This window comes from Siniperca chuatsi, linkage group LG6, assembly GCF_020085105.1.
Source record: "Siniperca chuatsi isolate FFG_IHB_CAS linkage group LG6, ASM2008510v1, whole genome shotgun sequence".
NCBI classification, from domain to species: domain Eukaryota; kingdom Metazoa; phylum Chordata; class Actinopteri; order Centrarchiformes; family Sinipercidae; genus Siniperca; species Siniperca chuatsi.
In genome coordinates, this window is record NC_058047.1 from 10154081 (window position 1) to 10173576 (window position 19496).

Genomic DNA, 19496 nt, shown 5'->3' on the forward strand with positions numbered 1-19496 from the left:
TTGAACTGTGCGGATGTGGAGCTGCTGAGTTTGACTGCAAACAGCTTGTCGAGCTGTGCCGATACGACGCTGCGGCATCATTTATGCATGGAAGAAGACCAGGCTTTTTACATGCAGACCACTAATTTGCTATACTGGCAAGCTTTTATAATAACTGGGGGTTTGGTCTAACTCAAAGACGAATAACAGGGCAAGCTTGGGATGTAATCGCTACCACTATTGAACAACCCTGTTCGTTCTTCTACTCCAATTTCAACAACAACATCTACCCACAAAAAACCTTGTTGATCTCGGTTTAAGACGTGGTCAACTCGACACATCCATGTGGCTCAAAGCCACTAATTACGTACTTTATTCTGATATACATTTGCTTATATTTTGAGTCAATGTTGATTTTATTGGTTAGAATCACTAAAATTATTACATATCTTTTCTTAGGGAGATCTAGCCTCGATGAAAAGCTGGGCATACTTTTTTTGAATAACGTGGCCAATATTAAGGCAAAAATAACAATGTACATGAGAGAAAAAAAACAACAATTAAAATCTCAAGTTTCCTAAAATCCTTCATTATATTACCACAAATAACAGCTTTTGTCGCAAGTACCTCACCTCAAGATTTAATATGTAAAAGATATGAGCAAAACGTCAGATTAAAGCCAGATAAATTATGCTCAGTATTTTTTCCACATACCCCCTACATACAACACATGCTGAACTTTATGACCATTAATTATTGCTTGGGTCTTAACAACTTCCTTTTCACAGTCTAGGCACGTCATCACAGACTACTGGGATTAAAGGGGGTTACAAGAGGCCTTATATTAGTTGGTTTTTGGTTTCAGTATGTAATGGATGATTCATATTGTCCAGGTAGTCAAAATCCCGTAACAACCACAAACCACAGACCTCCTTCCACCATTCCTTCAGTTTTAAAAGGCCACGTCAGCTGTTTGTTGCTTTCATGCTAACATTCCTTTTGACACCAAATGTGTGATATAGTGTTGGACTGGCTATTATTTTGTCAGATATTTGATATACCTGAATTTCTCCTTATAATAAAAACAGTGGATTTTTGGTTTATCTGATAAACCAAGACAATGTATATTTTCACATTTGAGTCTGTGTCCTTGTGGATGAGTGTTACTTGAAGTATTTCATGACCACATGAACAAATCAACTGCACTTCCAGCAGTCTGGGCAAGAGTTAGCTAGTGGGTTTGCTGTTGTGGAGAGTTCCTTACCTTGATCATACGCGAGAGGTCCCCCGCATCCGCTAGCTCCAGGACTATGTTCAGCTCATTGTCCTCAATAAAAGACGCATGGTACTTTATCACATTGGGGTGGTTCAATTGCTATGGAAGAAAAAAAAAAAAAAAAGACATGTCATGGAGAAAGTAAAAAAAAAATAAAAATGTTGGTGACAATTGTCACATTAAGAGCTTTCACGGTCACACTAAGACGGTCCAAGAGTGAAACTCATTCCTTGTCGAAGCTACAGGCAGTAGCATGTTCTTGTAAACTTGTTGCACAATTTATATCGAAACAACCAGCTGATAACTAACAGGTTTATGTCATGAGTTGTGCAATCCACTGTACTTTCACCACCAATTAAAACAAAACAGTTGAATCCCTATTTGGAATCCATATTTGGTAAGCGTGGACCTAATGAGATGGTTTTGTCCTCCAGTGTGACAAAGCTGGGTGACATGTCACAACAACCCCTCTGTCTGTAATGACAACAACCCATGTGTGAGACATACACATACACATACACATAAACACACACACACGCCTGACAGGCTGACATGGCTGGCAGTCAGAAAAACAACAATCCCAGGCTCATCTCTGGCTGAGATTTCTTCCTGTTGGTTGGTCAATAAGGCATGAACAGCATTTCCTGTAGTAAACAAAAAGTCTCTATCCATCCAGAGCAAGGAGAGAAAAGGGGGAGAAAGGGAGAGAGGCACAATGAAGGGAAAGAAACACATGACACAGTGACACAGGCAAGCAAAAGGAATGATGGCGACAGGGCAGGATGAAGAGGTAGGGAAAGAGAACAAAGGTGAGGAAAGAAAAAAAAGATCAGGAGAGGGATAAGGTGAGCAGAGTTAGAGAAAGGGGGGAGGGAGGGAAAAGAGAGATGGTGATATGTGGAGAGCTGGAGACATGGAGCTGTGTGGCGTGGCAATGTCGAGAAGAGGGGGCCGTGATGCGAGCAGACTGAGCAGTGTGACACGCGTCCTCCACTCGGCTCCGCTCTGCTTTTTCTGCTGTGATTAAAGAAATGTTCATGCTCCAGATGATGCCAAGAAGAGGGGAAAGGAGAGCACAGTACAGTACACTACGCAACACTACACTCACCACTCCATCTCTGCATTCCTCCACAATCCCTTTCTCATTCGTTCTCTCTTTCCCTTCCTCATGTCTCCATCTTTCCTTCTCCCTCCCTTGTCCTCTCTTGCCAGATGTATTTTTGGCTCAGAGTGGCAGTTCTGCACGGCTCCACACTGTAGCACAGCTAGGGAGTGATGACAAGTCTCTCTCCCCACACACACACACACACACACACACACACACTCCTCTTCCACAAATTGAACCTCAGGCAGAGGATACAGTGAAATAAAGAGATATGTTCACATGGAGAAGTTTATATAAATGATGGATGGGAGCCTACTGCAATACAACAATCACTCATTGGGAAATATCACATGATTATGTAATTACACACCAGCCTGTGTGTAATTACTTAATCATGCAAGACTGTGATATATTTGGTGAGCTGGTGATGTGTTTCAAAGAAAAACAAGATACTGACTAATGCTATCTGATGGTAAAATAAAAGCCATGATAATAAATTAGGTTATAGTGTATTTATAAAGGGAATTACATCCTCATAGGAAGTTGGCAGCTGGTAGGAATATAAACAACAATAGTTGTAAAAAAAAAGAAAAGAGAAAGAAAAGAAAATAAATATTTGCTGTTACATTCTAGTGTATTTCAGCTGAGAAAGATTATATAAAAGCAGCTTCTTATGTCCATCACCAGCAGAAATTAATGCCTTGTGTTGCACAACATTGAAAAATATCAATGTATTTCAATTCACTGAATAAGAAAATGAGAAGATATGCAATTTTCGGTTGTTTGTCCATTAGAAGAGAAACGTATAATATGTACTAAACTTGCAAAAGAAATATATTGCTCATATGGTAAAGAGACCTAAAAATTAAAGTCAATTTATAGTGTATCACATTAAACGAAGCTAGTCGCTGCCAGTTCTCTGTCTTGTCAGAAAACTGCTGGTATAATCTAATCAGATGCAGGACCAAAACACACAAACACACACACACACATTTTTACAGGAACACATAACACACAAAACACAGAGAAGCAAACACACAGACATCATTACAGCTTTTCAGTGCTGATTAGGGCAGATCATTAGTCTTGCGAATACAATCCAGGCTTGATAGTAACCACAAGCGAGAGGAATACACAGCTGTGGGATTTCAAGAATGGTGAAACTAGCAGATTGGCAGGGAGCAGGCTATTTCTTCAACCAACATTCCCATCAGCGAGGATTTAGACAAAAGGACGAGTGAGAAGTGAGATTCTCAAGTTGAAATCATCATGCCAGAACAGGAAAATACAGATGAATGAGCAGACACAAACACAGACAGACAAACAAACAAATCGGCAGACTGTTGAAAGGTCATGACTGAGTGTGTCTGTGTGTGTGTGTGTGTTTGTGCGCGCGCATGCGTGCGTGCGATCAAGCGCCAGTATGTGTGTCATTCCAGTCGGTCCATGCCAGTGTGCCTCTCATTATTCTGATTTGGCTGTGTCTCCTGTTGGCCTGTCTAGTGGGCGATAAGGCAGAAGGACTGTCTCTCTCTCACACTCAGCCCTTTATTATCAGGCTGGCTGGGCAGCGCAGGGCCGGGCATAACTTCCATGTTCACTAGCAGCTTACAGGATCAAAAGAATGGAACAAAAAGCTCTGAGGGGGGAAGACGAGCAAGGAGAGGGAAAGGAGGAGGGATGGATGGAACGACATAGGAACTGGGTGAATAAGGTATAGACAGAAGAGATAGGAACAAGCAGAAGGGAAAGGACACAGAAAAATGGAATGGAGGAAGAGGACCCATATAATGAGAGAGAACTAAAGGAAATGCGGGAGATGCATAAAGGAAATGAGAAACGTAGTCACCTGGCAGAGTGTGACATTTAACCCTGCCTTGAACCCTCTTAGTAGGTCAGAGCTACAGATCCAGTCGAACCCTGCTGCCTCGTGCCATCAAGTCAATGATCTGCTACTCAGATTACAGCTCGCCTGCATCTTAGTATCGCTGTCTTTCATTGGCCCAAAGAGCCTCGGGAGTGTCACTAATGTGTTCGAAACAAACTAATTGGTTCCGTTTTCTTTCCCTAATGTGTACGTGCGAGTGTGTGTATGTGCAAAAACTGCCTGCAGTGCATACACGTGCATACACGGGCTTCATATACGGAAGGAAACACTACCAGGAATGCATGAATGCACACACGCACACAATCAAACCACAAACACACATCTAGGATCTTGCATACAGGGTGAGATATTGAAGCTGTCATTAGTTTGTTCATTAGTATTTGAGAGCAACCCAGCTGACACGTTTATGGTAGTTTGATAAATGAAACCACTTCATTGAAAAAAAAAAAAAGTAAAGAAAGAATGAGGGAAGGGAGGAGGTAAAACATCAAGAGACACATGAGGGAGACGGCAAAATTTCCATGCTGATGCACTGTTGCCCGGCTCTAACATTACAAAAGATAAAAAACAATAGTTTTGGCATTACAAAAAAAGAGTCAATGTGAGCCTGGAGGGATGTAACACTGGTGCACCCCTGCGCACACACACACACACACACACACACACACACACACAGACACACACAGACACACACACAAGCTCAGAGAAATAAGGAGACAGTAATAAACATGTACTGTACACTCACACACATACTCATTCATATTCTCACTTGTGTGCACAAATACTCAAACACTCCTCTGCATTCATAACCACACACCAGCACACAAATCTAAGCCGTCTGGTGCAGATCAATTGTTTTCCTGTGGTGGAAGGTCTCAGCTGAGGCACCATAAGAGAACAGAGCACAGCGCATGACGCCGTCTCCCTTTTCTCTGGTTCTTTACCTTAAGGAGATCTATCTCTTTGATGCAATCTTGCCGAGCTTTGGCATCCATCAAGTCGAATATCTATCAAGAGATCAAAAGGGGGGAGAGAGAGGGAGAGGACAGAGAGGGGTGTTATGACATATTCAAGAAATGGTAAGATGGAGAGATGGAGAGAAAATAGAAAAAAACACTAAACAGAAAACATGGTTGCTGTTGTCTAGAGGGCGGCGTTGGAGTGACTACAGGTGTTTCACATCTGAGTAACACACAGATATCCTTGTGTAAGGTGTGTGCGTGTGTGAGGTATGTGTATGTGTATACATGCTCAACCAGAGCATCACATCCTCTTGGTGGTGTGTATAAGTCAGTGAATACTGTATGTATGTGCATGTACCTGTGCGTTCACATTCACAAGAGAGAACAGAGTCATATTGTGAGGGTAGATTAGCCTACATAGTCATATTGCACTTCACCACGACAAAAAATACAAATAATTCACATGTATGTTTAATTGTGTGAACGTGGTAGTGGTTCCTCACTGTCAGAATGGTCAATAGTATTTAGCAACATCAATTTAATTTAAAAGACTTAATTCTAAGTCTAACTCTTTTTTTCTTGCATTTTTCAGCATACTGACATGCAATTTATTTCAGATTTACCATGCTTAAGTGTATCAAGTTATGTTTGTGTATCAACAATACCAGTATGTGGATTCATGATTCTGTACTAGTTCTGAATGTCCTGCATTCAGGTGAGGTGAATTTCCAGTGCTAAATTGCCAGTAAGTTTGAGTACATTTGACTGTCTGTTTGTGTTGGCCTTGTGACAGACTAACAACCTGTCTGGGGTGGAACACTCATGAGGACAACAAAAAGCACAACTATAGACCACAAAAGGCCGTTAGAGACAAGAATAGTTCAACATTTCACTTTGTCTGAATGTATTGGCTGAACTTGGTGTCCAAAGTGATACGCATTACTGTGTCTTACCTGGACTTTCTTCAGGGCCACTGACGTGTTGTCTAACAGGTACCTCGCCCGGTACACCTCACTGAACTGCCCACGTCCGATCTTCTTCTCAATCTGGAAGTTTGCCAGCGAGCTATGACCCATATCTGGTTGCAATGGTTTCTGAAAGAAAAAAACCCAACTCTATTAACATTTGTACACACTCATGTGCGTGTTCACGCAGCATATGCACAAACACATATTACAAGGGAAAAAACAAATGATTTACAGACATTTTGCGGTAACCACGTATTTACCATTGAAGTGCAACTATTTTCACATTACTGAAAGGGGAAAGGATCAGGGCTGAAGGATGTGGGTGAAACTGTGGTGAAGCCCCAGCTTCTGTAGTTTGTTTTGCTGAAAGGCAGCTCTAGGCTGCTGATGATTTGACTGGCATTAGGCTGATGTGTCACGCTGTGAGAGGTCTTGAGGAATGTGCACACAGTTAACTGCAGCACCACATCACTTCACTGAAGCCTATAGATGGAGGAAAGTCCTTATTTTCTGTTATTTACATAGCTACCCAAAGAGCACCTAGTTTGGGACTGCAAATGTTTTCTCTAACCAATTCAAAAGTGTGAACTTACTCAGTAGCAAGTCAACATGTTACCTGATAAACTTTTTACAGGCAACATCATGCAGGGCAGTATTTTTTGGAAGTGGCTGCCATGCTGGCACTAGACATTAACTTCTGATCTGATACAGTTTATCATATTTTTATACGTGGATTGATAATGTCCTTATGTAATTAATTACATTAAAATTATACCTTACATCTGCTAGCTAGGCAAATTAATCACCTTTGGCTTCATTGCTGCTGTTTCATAGCTAAAACAGCACTCTGATCTTCCTAAAGTAGAGGTGAAAAAACTTTTCCCTATGAGGATGGATAAAGTATTCTATTACATAAATGCAGGCATCGTATCATTCCATCTGACTTGGTTTTGAAGTTCACAGGAATCCAGAGTCCTCTTTCTTCCTTTGTCTGCCAAGTTATATCACTGACAGTCTGGCACTGGGCCACAGACTACAGGACTTCTCGCCTCTCCTCGCCATACGACTGGCTGTGCAGGGTGAGACACTCACCTTCCAAAATACAAAAAACATTCAAAAATAAACCAGAATGAGCCCCTTGGATATGATGTGCAAAAAAAGCACAGAGCAGGCTGCTTGACCTTTCCAGCCTTTTGGTAAACTTGTACAAGGCGTCGGTGGGAGCAAACAGAAGGTGACAGATATCAGAATGCCACATGTCACCAGCACTTCTGCCAATGTGGCGGTGGGAGCAGCTCAGGGGCAAGCAACTTAGGAGAGAGGGAAGGAAGACGAAGAGGGGGAGAAGGTCAAAAATTAATCTCCTAAGCACTAAATACACAAGAAGGAAGTGTCATCACAGTCATGGTAACTCTGTCAAACTGCTTCACTTGCGTTTTGTAGTTTGACAGAGTTACCATGATCACAGACTAGAGGCTATACAGAATACCCTCAGTTGCCTAGTCACTACAAAAGGAAGATGACATTTTTAATTCAGTTAAAAATTAACAATTAAACCCAACCAAAATATAGAAAAAGTTACACTTTTCAACTGACAAGTTTAGTTGTGTGGTATACAGGGCTGCAACTAATGATTATTTCCACTACTGACCAATCTGACAATTATCTTTTAAATCAAATCAATCAACTAAACATTCAGTCTGTAAAATGTCAGGAAATTGTGAAATTGCCCATCACAATTTCAAAGAACCCATGGTAACATCTTCAAATTGCTTGTTTGGTCCAGTCAGTAGTTTTAAATCCAAAAATATTAAGTTTACAATGATATAAAACAGAGAATAGCAGCAAATGCATTTGAGGTGCTGGAACCAGCAAATGTTTTTGTTTTTCCTGGCAGTTGAATAAATAAACACATTTTTTCAGCATTAGTGGTCAACTATAAGACCATGCCCCATAATGTACTTAAGACAGTGAAAGCCGATATGTTTAATGTTGACAACACTCAAGTGGAGTGCTATCTTCACTCACTAATGTCTAGCAAGGATTAACCTAAAACTAAGACAAAGACACACACATAGGGAAGCACGTGTCCAAACAGGATTCATAAAAGGTGTGTGTGTGTGGGGGTATTTCACTGTTTTTAAAGTTTAAAGTTGACAGCCAAAGGAAGAGGCGTGAGCCAATTACATGCCCTGTCCAATTAACACTTAACACCGTCGAGGTGTGTGCATTTTTCAGCATGACACCACCATCATCCCATGCTGTCTGAGAGTCACTCTGACAGAGAGCATGACACACTGTTCCACAACCCATTGTTCAACATTACGGCAGCTCTAAAAAACTGCATGAATACTTCAACAATAGTAACATTTTGTTCCACTGTGGACTTTACATATGAAATAAACTTGTATAGAAGAGAGGCAAAATGCAAATCTACACAAAGATCTACAAGGTGTGTCACATTCAAAGTGTGGCCATATTGTGCAACGAATTGTCGAGAGAGCGAGAGAGCGAGCATTGCTTTCATTCACTACATGGTAGCTTGACAAATGTTAGCATGAGCCTCTAAAGCGCTGTGACAACCGCCTGCTGAGAGCACAGTCTTGCTAATGTGTCCTGGCATGCCAGCCCCGTAATCACACATTTACATATGCAATGACCTACATTTGCATGTCAGATCGCACACTGTCCGGCATGATTAACAGTGGGCACCTCCCCATGTGGAGTCGCCCTGGGTGGCAGCAGAGGCCGTGCGAGGGCGGAAGAGAGGGCTGGAGGGAGGGCGGCTTTTTTGGCAGCCAAGGGGCCGGGCTGCCAGGCAGGATTATGTCAGCCAGCGGCCCCGGCATTAGACACTTCATTAGAGCTAATCTGTTTAGCAGTGGGCAGTGTATGTAAACTTCACAGGCCATTTGCGGCACCTCTTCGCCCCCTGGCCTGGCCTTCAAAGGGCAGCCAGGCCAAAGCTGAGTGACAGGCCGTCTCATCTGCCGCACACGGGTGTCACACAATCAGGAGCTCCCAGCTGAAACACAAGGCCCCAACAAACACACACACACACACAAGGGGTCACAGAGGAACGACCCTGAATGATGCAGGGGTCAGCATCTGAACAAAACTGGGAGGAGGGGGTTATGCAGACTACTGCTTATAAGGATCTAAACTTGATTGTTCATGTGTATGTTATATGATGGTAGAACCCAAACAAGAAGGGTTGCCTAGTGGACCTTTCAGAAGAACAGGTATGCCGCCACAGATACATGTTTGATTCTTTCTTGGGGTGTCCATAATAAAATAAAATAAAATAAAATAAAAAGAAGAAAAATAATTCAGAACTATAGTATAAATAAAGACTAAGACAGAAACAATTAGTGTTAGGCCCATTGATTATTACCATCTCTTACTAAATTCTGATCTTCATAATACAGACTTTTTTCATTTTTTTCTTGACATATTTCTGTGCTGTACCATGTGGTGTGCTTACTCTTCACTCACGTCATTCTGGTTGGTGATGGGGACAAGCTGCAGGGGATGGAAATTTAGTGGCAGCCATGCAAGGTATTATGGGTAACGTCTGTGAGGGACACCATGTCTTGGGTATAAAGGTGACATACAACTGCCATGGGCTACTCACTAGCAGGGGGATTGAAAGAGAGAGAGAGAGAGAGAGAGAGAGGGGGGAGAGCAAGAGACGGAGGGAAAGCAGTGAGACAGCTCATCGGAGGAAGTGTGATACAGGCTGCCCAATAATGACACCATTGCCAAACACAACTGACAAGACACATGGAGAGTGGAAGAAGGAATGCGGAAGACAAGGAGAGAGAGAGAGTGAGAGGGGGGGAAGACAAGCAACAGAGGGCCGAGGGTGTGATGTGACAGCCCAGCAGTGCCAATGGCTGCCACAGAAAGGCCAGCGGCTGCAGAGAGGTGCTGTCTCCCATGGAGAGAGACAGAGAGGGATGCAGAAACAGAGAGAGAGAGAGAGAGAGAGAGAGAGAGAGAGAGAGAGAGAAACTCAGGACATGTCCACACTGAGTTGCTAAATTCAAAAACGCATCTCTCCATTTTGGCATGCTGTCCACACCGAACCATTTAGACACCCGAAAAGCTTTTTAAAAAACTGTTTCCAGAGTGAATAAATCTGAAGACTGTGGCCATGTATTTTGGTGTGGATGCGGAAAATTAGATTAGCCAAAAGTAGAAAAATGAGAGGAAATGAGGAGAGAAAAGATGGGAAATGACAACAAGGGTCCTAGACCAGACGTAAAACAGGGACAATGAGGTTCATGGTCGGTGCCTTAAACCCTAGTCCACCAGGGCCCTGTGATCACTCAGGTGTTGTCATTAGCTCTATTTATGTTATTTTGTCAGACTAGTTTGGGATCATAAAGTACTGACCAACATTCAGTGCAGTACCCGATAAAACACTCTTTTCTGCTTGTGGAGTTGTTATACAACAAAAACTAAAAATTGTATACAAATTATTTATAAGTTGTATTATAACCCAGAACAGAGGTTTAACAAGTTGAGAACCAGCTAAATAACTGCACTGTCTTTCCCACTGCTATCCAGATGTTGGCTGAGATTCACAGTTTTGATGTTTGCCAACCGAAACAGGATGAAGAAGAGGAGAAAGAGAATTAATTTGTTTTGTTATTGTTCAAGCATTTTAGTATGGATAGGGATCTCCACGAAAATGACCTCAAAACTCTGTGTGGACACAAATTGTTTTCATATGTAAACAGTATTTACAAAATAAGTCGGATTACAGTGGATGTAGTCTCCAAGAGAGACAGGGAGGGATATATGGAGAGACAGAGACAGCAACTGGGGGCACCTGCCCCCTTGAGCACGGCACCATGCAATATTCATCCTCAGCCAGTCAGTGAGCCAGCCAGGCAGTCACCCCAAAGGTGCTTCTCGTTCTTCTCCTCTCAATCTGCTCCACAACCGCACCGCCTTGTCTCAGTGCTTACAGACAGATCTGTGTCTGTCAAACTCTGCAGTGACTATCAAAATCTGATCTGAGGAGGCCTCCTCACCAACCCTCCCACTCACTCAAAGAGCAAATGCGTCATTAAAAATGCACATCTTACCAGCTCATCTCGTTTACCTAATGCATATGCATCATACCTCCGGGACCAAGAGAAATGATATTGCAAGCGATACAGAATATCCTTCATCAGATATACAATTCAGATTTCTTCAGGAAGAGGCTGGTGGGTTTTTTCCCCCCTTGTGCTACCAAGCAGACTGAACCTTGGAAAAGTATGAAACAGATACAGGACTTGTAGAAAGACACCCATCTGGATGCTGATTAGACAGCCATCTACATACTAACTCTCTCTCTCTCTCTTTCTCTCTCTCCATCTCCCACTAAATGTGAAATCAGTTCTGACGTGCTCTGTGAGAGTGAAAAAACATGACGCAACATAGAAAGTTCACTGTGCTACTAATAACCGAAGCACAAAAAGTAGGCCTGGAATTAACACTGATGTAAACTGCTAGAAATAGATTGAAAAACAAAGAGAGAAATCATTAAGCCTGAACAATGACACATAATCAACTAGTGGGAGATCAGTGGAATCCAGTGTCAGTTTGTGTATGCGTGGGGGGGTATTGCCTAAGTGAAATTAATCATTAGAGCTTTTATCTGACTTTCTTCTGTGTGCAACCCAATTATCCTTAATTTTACAATTACACATCTTAGAATAAATTAACCCCCTTGGCAGTTCCAGTGTTAATGTTGCAGTGCCCTTGCATACGCAAGAAAAACAACAACTGAGAGTACAGGCCTATTTTTGGTGTTGTTTCTTTTCTTTTCTTTTTTTTTTAATATCCACATTTACTCTGGGGTATATGGATGATCCTTTTTGTTTAAAGTCTATTCTATAGTTATGGAGGCAAAAACATCCTTCTGGAAAGAAATCAATGACCCTGATGTTGGAGGGCGGTATTAAAATCCAACAATAACCTGATCTGCACAGAGCAAACCTGAGTTGTATTGAACCAAGAGAGGCATGTAGGGAGGCCAGGCTCTGCCAGCCTCCAGAGCTCTGATCAATAGAAACAACTCAACATTCATCCACTGCTGTCTCTCTCACACACGGGCTACAGTGGTCTGAAGGATGCTCGGACTGAAAGCACAACTTGATTGACGTAGGGAAAAAAGGGTAATGTGGAATATTTACAGTTCAAAATGTGAAGGAGGTGGGGTACTATGCTTGCAATGAATGGATAAATGGGTTATATGATCATAAATTATTAAATACTTTCCCCCTGTCAATTAATCTACAGGTAAACAATTTGTAATGCCACAATCCTTATTAAATTTAATAAAATCGCTCACGATATGATCACATAAAATGTGACATGACTGCAAAAATGGATTTACTGAAATAGAAACCCTTAGCAACACAAGTGGACCATATGGATACAATCTTTTATCATGGTGTTTTATATCATCTTATATCACAATCATGATAAAGTACATTTTCTAAAAATGTAATTGAGAAACTGTTTATAGATAAATTGACCTGACTGAATGAGTTTTTGGTTAATCCAGTGACTTAAATATCTGAAAAATCAAGATACATCACATTGAGGCAACAATTCTGTGAATCTAATACTGCCATATAGCAGACCTGCTCATTGATTTGCAACTTTTTAAATTTTTAAAGCAAGAGCTACCTGAATTTAAAAAAGGTATGACAAAATATCTGGCAGCTGACATTTTCTCACTTATATGTCATCCTACTTCACAACCCTAGTTGGCAGTTTGGCTTGTGTTCATGTGTGTGTCTGTATGTGGAGTCTACCTGGGGTTGAAAGACTGGTACGGCTGCTTGTTGTCCTTGTGGCTGCATGTCCATATCCATGGTGTTAGGAGCTTGATCCTTTGCACCTCTGAGAATCAAACACACAAAATAGAACCTCTGGATACCCAACTCAACACTGATTCATAAGACAAAACACTCAGCCGTCATTTCCTTTAAAAAAATACCACTAAATTCTACAATAACTTTTCACAACAGGAAACAACAACCTCAAATCAACTGAACAACTGCTCTCTGTTGTTCAGCACCAAACTATTGAGTGTTGGTTGCTGCCAGTGTCCTGTTTCAACAGAACTGGATCCCACGTCATGCCTGTGGATTTGACACTCTCAAGCTGCAGCATGGCAGTGCTACAGCAGGCAGCAATATTAATCTTAACAAAGCAGAGATAATGCCACTCTGCATTTCCTTGGTATTCCACCAAGGAACCTTTCATGGGACTTAATGGTTATGCCGGCATTTAAGCAGTTCCAGTTAATTTTCTGTTTTCTGAGAAAATATAGGTCACAAAGAGGTGAGCGTGTTGGGTATGGGTGTGTGCCAAGGTGCTGTATAATTGCATGTTCTGGCAAGCCTAGGAGCAAGCTAATTGCTTCAGATACTCCACCATCAGTTGCTTGGCTTATCACCGCACTTAAAACAGACAATCCCATAATATGAACTGTTACCTGAATGAAAAATTTACACATGCAAATAGTTTAGGATTCCAGAGTCTCCACTCAACTCATGTATGTGGGAAGAACTCGATTTTGACAGATGCTCTAGGATCACTTCCAGTGCACATTGTAATGTGTAACATAATTGTTAGACTATGTAACCATATTAACACCAATTTACTCATCATTTACACAGGATATAATGCATGCATAACAGCCACCATGTCATGCACAAGTAAACACACATGTGAGGTATATATTCAACATACATAATTCAGCTAAAGAAATGTGTGCGTACATATTTGCTGTGATGTTTGAGTGTGTGCCCACATGTGCGCACACATACATCTGCACACAAACTGGGTGCTTGTGGAGAAAATGGAAAAAAGATAATGCTGTAAAGCATTAATGAGCAGAAGCTATTAACGGAAGCAGATTTTTTTTTTTTTTTTTTAAAGTCCAGACTTTGCTTATTTAGTAGTCAGTAAGACAGGGTAAAAATGCCCAAGACTAGGCCTGGGCGATAAAACGATAGCGATATGTGTGTGTTCAATAGTTTAACATTTACATTAAAAGCAAACCGCCATCAAAGTACATAACGAATATGCCTTGGCTCATGAACAGCCTATCATATCCCTTGATTATGGGGTGTCCTACGAGTGACACGCAAACAGCCAATCATTTAACAGGTGTCATTGCATTATCGACACGTGACAACAACTGAATCAGCGTGGAGTGAGAAAGTGAGTGCTGACGGTGAGGAAATTGTTGGTGAAATTAGCTGCACTTGACTGTGCAGCTAACTTAGCGGTTCTAGCACAGGAGCTTTGGACGGCCGGAATGGGCACCCGAACCGGAGCTGAGCAAACGGGGCAGCCTCCCAGTGAACACGGCCGGACCAGGACAGACGGAGCCCAGTTCGACGATAGACAATACAGTACCAAGGTGAGTGGTTCCAACCAGAACTCTGAATCCGGTAACAACAAAGTCACGGCAGGTTCAGGCAGAGACAGGAGAGGAGCAAGTGGGAGGTCGGGCAAAAAGGTATGACAAAATATCTGGCAGCTGACATTTTCTCACTTATATGTCATCCTACTTCACAACCCTAGTTAGCAGTTTGGCTTGTGTTACAAACATTAAAAGTTCCATACAAAGGGAAAAGGACATAACATACTTCACAGTAGGACATTTGCATGTTTTTTCCACTAGAGTGAAGGCCATCAGTCTGCCATTTGTGTATTACTAACTGTGTCTTGTCTCTGTTGCCTCAAACCTCCCCGGCCAATTAAACCCCCTCTGGTACAATGGAAAGGAGAATGGTACAGAGGAGCTGTCTCTCTGCTGATGTCATATATATATATATATATATGCATGGCAGAAGTGCATATTTGTGTGTGTGTTGGGGGGCTTTAATATGTGTATGTACGAAGGCATGTGTATCTGTGCGCATGAGCAGGCACGTATTTTGCTAATACTGTTGTTGTTTATTTTCCAGGGGTTCGTTGGCCTTCATGTGAGCTTTGAAGATCATGAAAATAAGTGTTTGCACAACATTATTTCTCTTGGGACTGTATTGACTATATTGGGAATATTGTTTTCTGAAATATGCATTAAAAGCTTGTTTCAAACAAGCTTAAATCTATTCAAATGTAAAAAAGATTTACAAATAATAAGGATTTAAAAGCACACACCACTGGAGGCAAAAAGGCAAACTAGAAAAACATTGTTAAATGTCCAATTCTGAATCTTTTGGTTCTTATTTTTAAATGTAATAAACCCAATAAAGAAAAATTATTTTTGAAAGCCAAATATTGCCATGACTTGTGTAAAGGCCGAAGTCTAGTTAGACTTACTTAAATGTACCAATGGCACCATATTCATGTAGATTCTATATCCACCATCTCATAATCATCTTAATAAGCTACACTTAACTTGACAGTATTATATTATTACATTGTATTATACCGTACATACTTATCAACCTCTAAATCCACTTTGGTACTTAAATTTATCTTACCTGTATTATAGCGTATTATATTTTGATTTGCTTAGTACCTCTATTCTTTCTATCTATTCTTTCTATTCTCAAGTGTGCATTGACGTGATAGTGAGCAGCTGTAACGAAAGTGAGTTTACCCTCAGGGATCAATAAAGTATTTCTGATTCTGATTCATTTTTGACTATTTCCATGAAAACACCAATAAAAGGATATTTTCGACTAAAATGAATCCCGTTCCTCATAATGATTGGACAAGTTTACCTGTTGCTCCCATACTAACCTTAAACAAGTTGACTTATGGGTTGAAAACGTAATTCCCTACACATATAAACATAAACAATGGTTCTAGTCTCACAAAATAATGGCCCTTCAGTAGTCTGCTATAATCACACAATCACCATAACATTTTAAACATGATCACATTAATGAGTTTATTCGTTAAGTTAACAAAAGGCATTACCTGTCAAATATTTCTCAGTATATTTATCTTCACATGTTACATAAGTGATTGGCACTTTAATGCATTAAGGAAGAAAAAGTAATGTCGTGAAAATCTGTTTTCCTCATTAACATGCAGATCTATGCAAGGAGTTTTACAATTTGATTAGATCACTTATTCTATAGCGGAAACATGTAATCTCAAAGAGAAACCTGTATGATGTGTTGTTCTTGAATTGTTCACAAGACTGACTACCACAAACAGACAGCACCATTACAATACACTGACCCACATACTGTGTACCATGGTGACGTGATAACTGTAAACCGTAACAGGGCAAAATCGCTTATTGTGGAAGTTTGTAATTATGTTATTAAAATCGTAATGATTGTATAAATTGTTGAAAACTGTTATAGTGCCAGTGATGTTGATCAAATATTTATCATAATAATCAAATTAAATTAAGACTAATAAAAAAATGACATTAAAAATCATTCAGTCAGCACTTGCACAAGCAAGAATTATGTTAATCCTTAAAAAAAAATGGGTAAAAACAGCAGCCCCAAGTATGTACTTCAGCCGTTAATATTTGTACCTGTGTTTTAATTTGGCTTCAAGCCCTATTAAGACAATCTGAAAACATCCTGAATATGCATGGGGATTTTAATACCAGGTGAAAATAGGGCCTATTAGCCAGAGGCTGACTGGATGGCTGACTAGCTGGTTGTCGTGGCATTTTGATTTTGGTGTCACAGGGGACTTTACAAGTCATCCACCCAGGCGGCCTTCCTGCCTCTCGTAGTTATTCTTTACACTTCAGCCTTGTGTTTTGTTATATTGGGGTTGGCACCCTTACTTCTTTCCCTAACCCTCTTGTGTTTCTGTCTACGTGTCAAAATAACCAGGGGGCATCTGAGCTCCCTGACATTCTTTCGCCCCCCGCCTCCCACATCCCACATTAACGAGATCAATTAAGACTGCCATGTTAGATTAACACACACCAGGAAACAGCACAATTAACAAAGCTAACTCAATCAAACGAGGCAAGGTCACAATCTCAGAGCTCCCATTCACACACAGTTCAAGTAATGTGCAACCAATCAAAAGCAAAGCCTTGTCGTAGTGACAGGACAAATCCAAAACACAGATTGATTTATAACTTTCATCGTGTGAACCTTAAATTTACTAAATCTCTCTCTCCATAAACCCTGCTCCACTGTTTCCACTGTTTCTTTCATCGTCTCTGATCCAAAAAAGTTCACAGGAAGGAATTTTGACTTCCAAAACATTTGGTGGGCACAAACAGCAGTGGAAACTCAAGGTACCAGTCTGCCTGCCTGTCTGCCTTTCCGTCATGGGGACGAGAAATAGTGGCGGGCTGGCTAGGATTTTGGCAGCAGTGGGGCAGCAGCAGCTAAAAGATAAATCCCCTAACTATTCATAGATGCATGTCAGAGACTACTTCAGAGCTTTAGTCTGACAGCTGTAAATATACAACAGGATAGACCCATGTTTAGAGTGCGGTAGAGAGGCTATACAGGATAAATATGTGGACACACAATATGCTCGTAGTGTGTACCTAAAATCATAATATACAGACAGGTGACACATTAAAGGAAAAACCTGCATAAATGAGTGGAGAAACATAACGAATGCAGATGCTTCCACACAGGTGCACTGCATGGTACAATTAAGCATTTTCTCGACAAGTGGGCGAGTGCATGTATTATATTATATTTCAAAACAAAAAAATGTCTACAAACTATCCACAGCCATTCTCATCATTTTCATTAAGGTTAGGCTGTCAGGTATTGACAATAATTTATTTGCAGATAAAAATCTGCAAGATCTACAGTATATTGGTAAGTGAGCTAGCAAGAACACCATTTATCTCTCTGACAAACTGGTGGTTGTTTTTCTGTTGAGGAAAGTGAAAAACATTTTTTCCATCCAGACCACACTGAGTGTACACTCTTTTCTGACTGTGTTTCATCTAATGTGAGACTCCAGCCTGACATTCTCACAGCAGGCCCAATCATACATAGGTAATTATATGATAGAGGAGGGAAGGGAGAAACAGAGTGAAGAAGAACAAGAGGAGGAAAGAAAGGATATTAACAAGACTATTCAGCAATTTTCTGTGAACAGTCTTCTTTGTTCTCACGCTTCCAGCACACATCTTATTTGTTAATTTCCTTTTTTTTTTTAACATTACTTAAGACAGATTCTCCCTACATCACCACTCCACGTTTTTTATTAACCTTGCAGTTTGCATTAAACATTCACTAACTGTTCTGTGTGCAGCCTGTGTGAAACCTGTTAATATTATTTTAATATTTATTTTTTGTAGCTTGCTTATTTACCCGTTATGCCACAGAATTATTTGACTTCATCATTTTCCCCATCACTATCATGATGAGCTTTTTGCGTAACATTCAAAAAGGCACTCTAAAAAAGTATGTACAAGTCAGCTTTTCGCAACACGGTGAACAACACGTCGTCCAATCTTGATATGAAAGAGCATATCTTCAATCAACTGGGGCAAAACTGAGTGTGAGAAGGCAAAAGTGAGAAGGGCACAGCAGGGATGGACTAGGACAGAGTGGGACAGATGCAGAACTGAGAAAAATGCCAGGAAAGAAAAAAACAAGCTTGTTAGCCCTGATGTGTTCATGGTCTTGTGAGAGACGGTGTGGAGCTGTGCACCACAGAAGTTGGCACTGGCTTTAGCTCCTCTTTAATCCCCATTTCCTCCCTTCTGCATTATTCATTCAAAACAAGAGAAGAAGAAAAACAAAGAGAGGGAGCCAACTATAAAAAGGTGGATCAAGGCAAACTGGGAGGGAGGGGGGATGAATAGGGAAGTGAAGGGGAAGCGTCCTGAAATTAAGCAGTCCCAAAGAGAAGAGTGCTAAATCAGCTCTCAGTCCGAGGACAATAAATATGAAGGCAGACTGATGAGCTTTTTGGTGGGGGGGGGGGGGTTTAAAAAGGAGTGAGGGAAAATATAATGTGACACTATCCGGCCTGGGTGTAGGATGTGAAGGAATCAAAGGCACCTTTGAGGAGCCAGAAGACGACAGTGAAAGTGCTAGAAGAGTGGTGTCCATGATTACAAGAAGTGGAGAAATCTTTGAGTCTGTGCTCATGAAAGCCCACCCCAGGCCTTGTCTGAAACCCCTGCTTGACTAACACTGATGATACAGAAAGAGAAAAAGAGGAAGAGAGAGGAAGAGAACCACTAATGATGGAGGGGTCCGATACTACAGAAGCAGCGCACTCTCCAATTCATTTTAATCACTATTCAAAATCATTAGCCCAAATGTGCAAGCACTCATGTTCGTTGGACTATGAGCCGACCAACTACACCTCAGCATGTCTTTGAGGT

General features: G+C 41.1%; 1 protein-coding gene across 1 annotated transcript in view; it reads right to left on the bottom strand.

Moving 5' to 3' along the window:
• Positions 1-19496, bottom strand: part of nek7 (NIMA-related kinase 7) — a 60285-nt gene that overhangs the window by 25136 nt on the left and 15653 nt on the right. Inside the window, exons 2-5 of the mRNA XM_044198378.1 lie at positions 12997-13084; positions 6164-6304; positions 5193-5255; positions 1244-1354 (exon numbers count right to left, since the gene is read on the bottom strand). Of these exons, the coding sequence (XP_044054313.1) occupies positions 1244-1354; positions 5193-5255; positions 6164-6304; positions 12997-13056 (375 nt within the window). The 5' untranslated portion in view covers positions 13057-13084. The remainder of the gene's footprint in view (positions 1-1243; positions 1355-5192; positions 5256-6163; positions 6305-12996; positions 13085-19496) is intronic.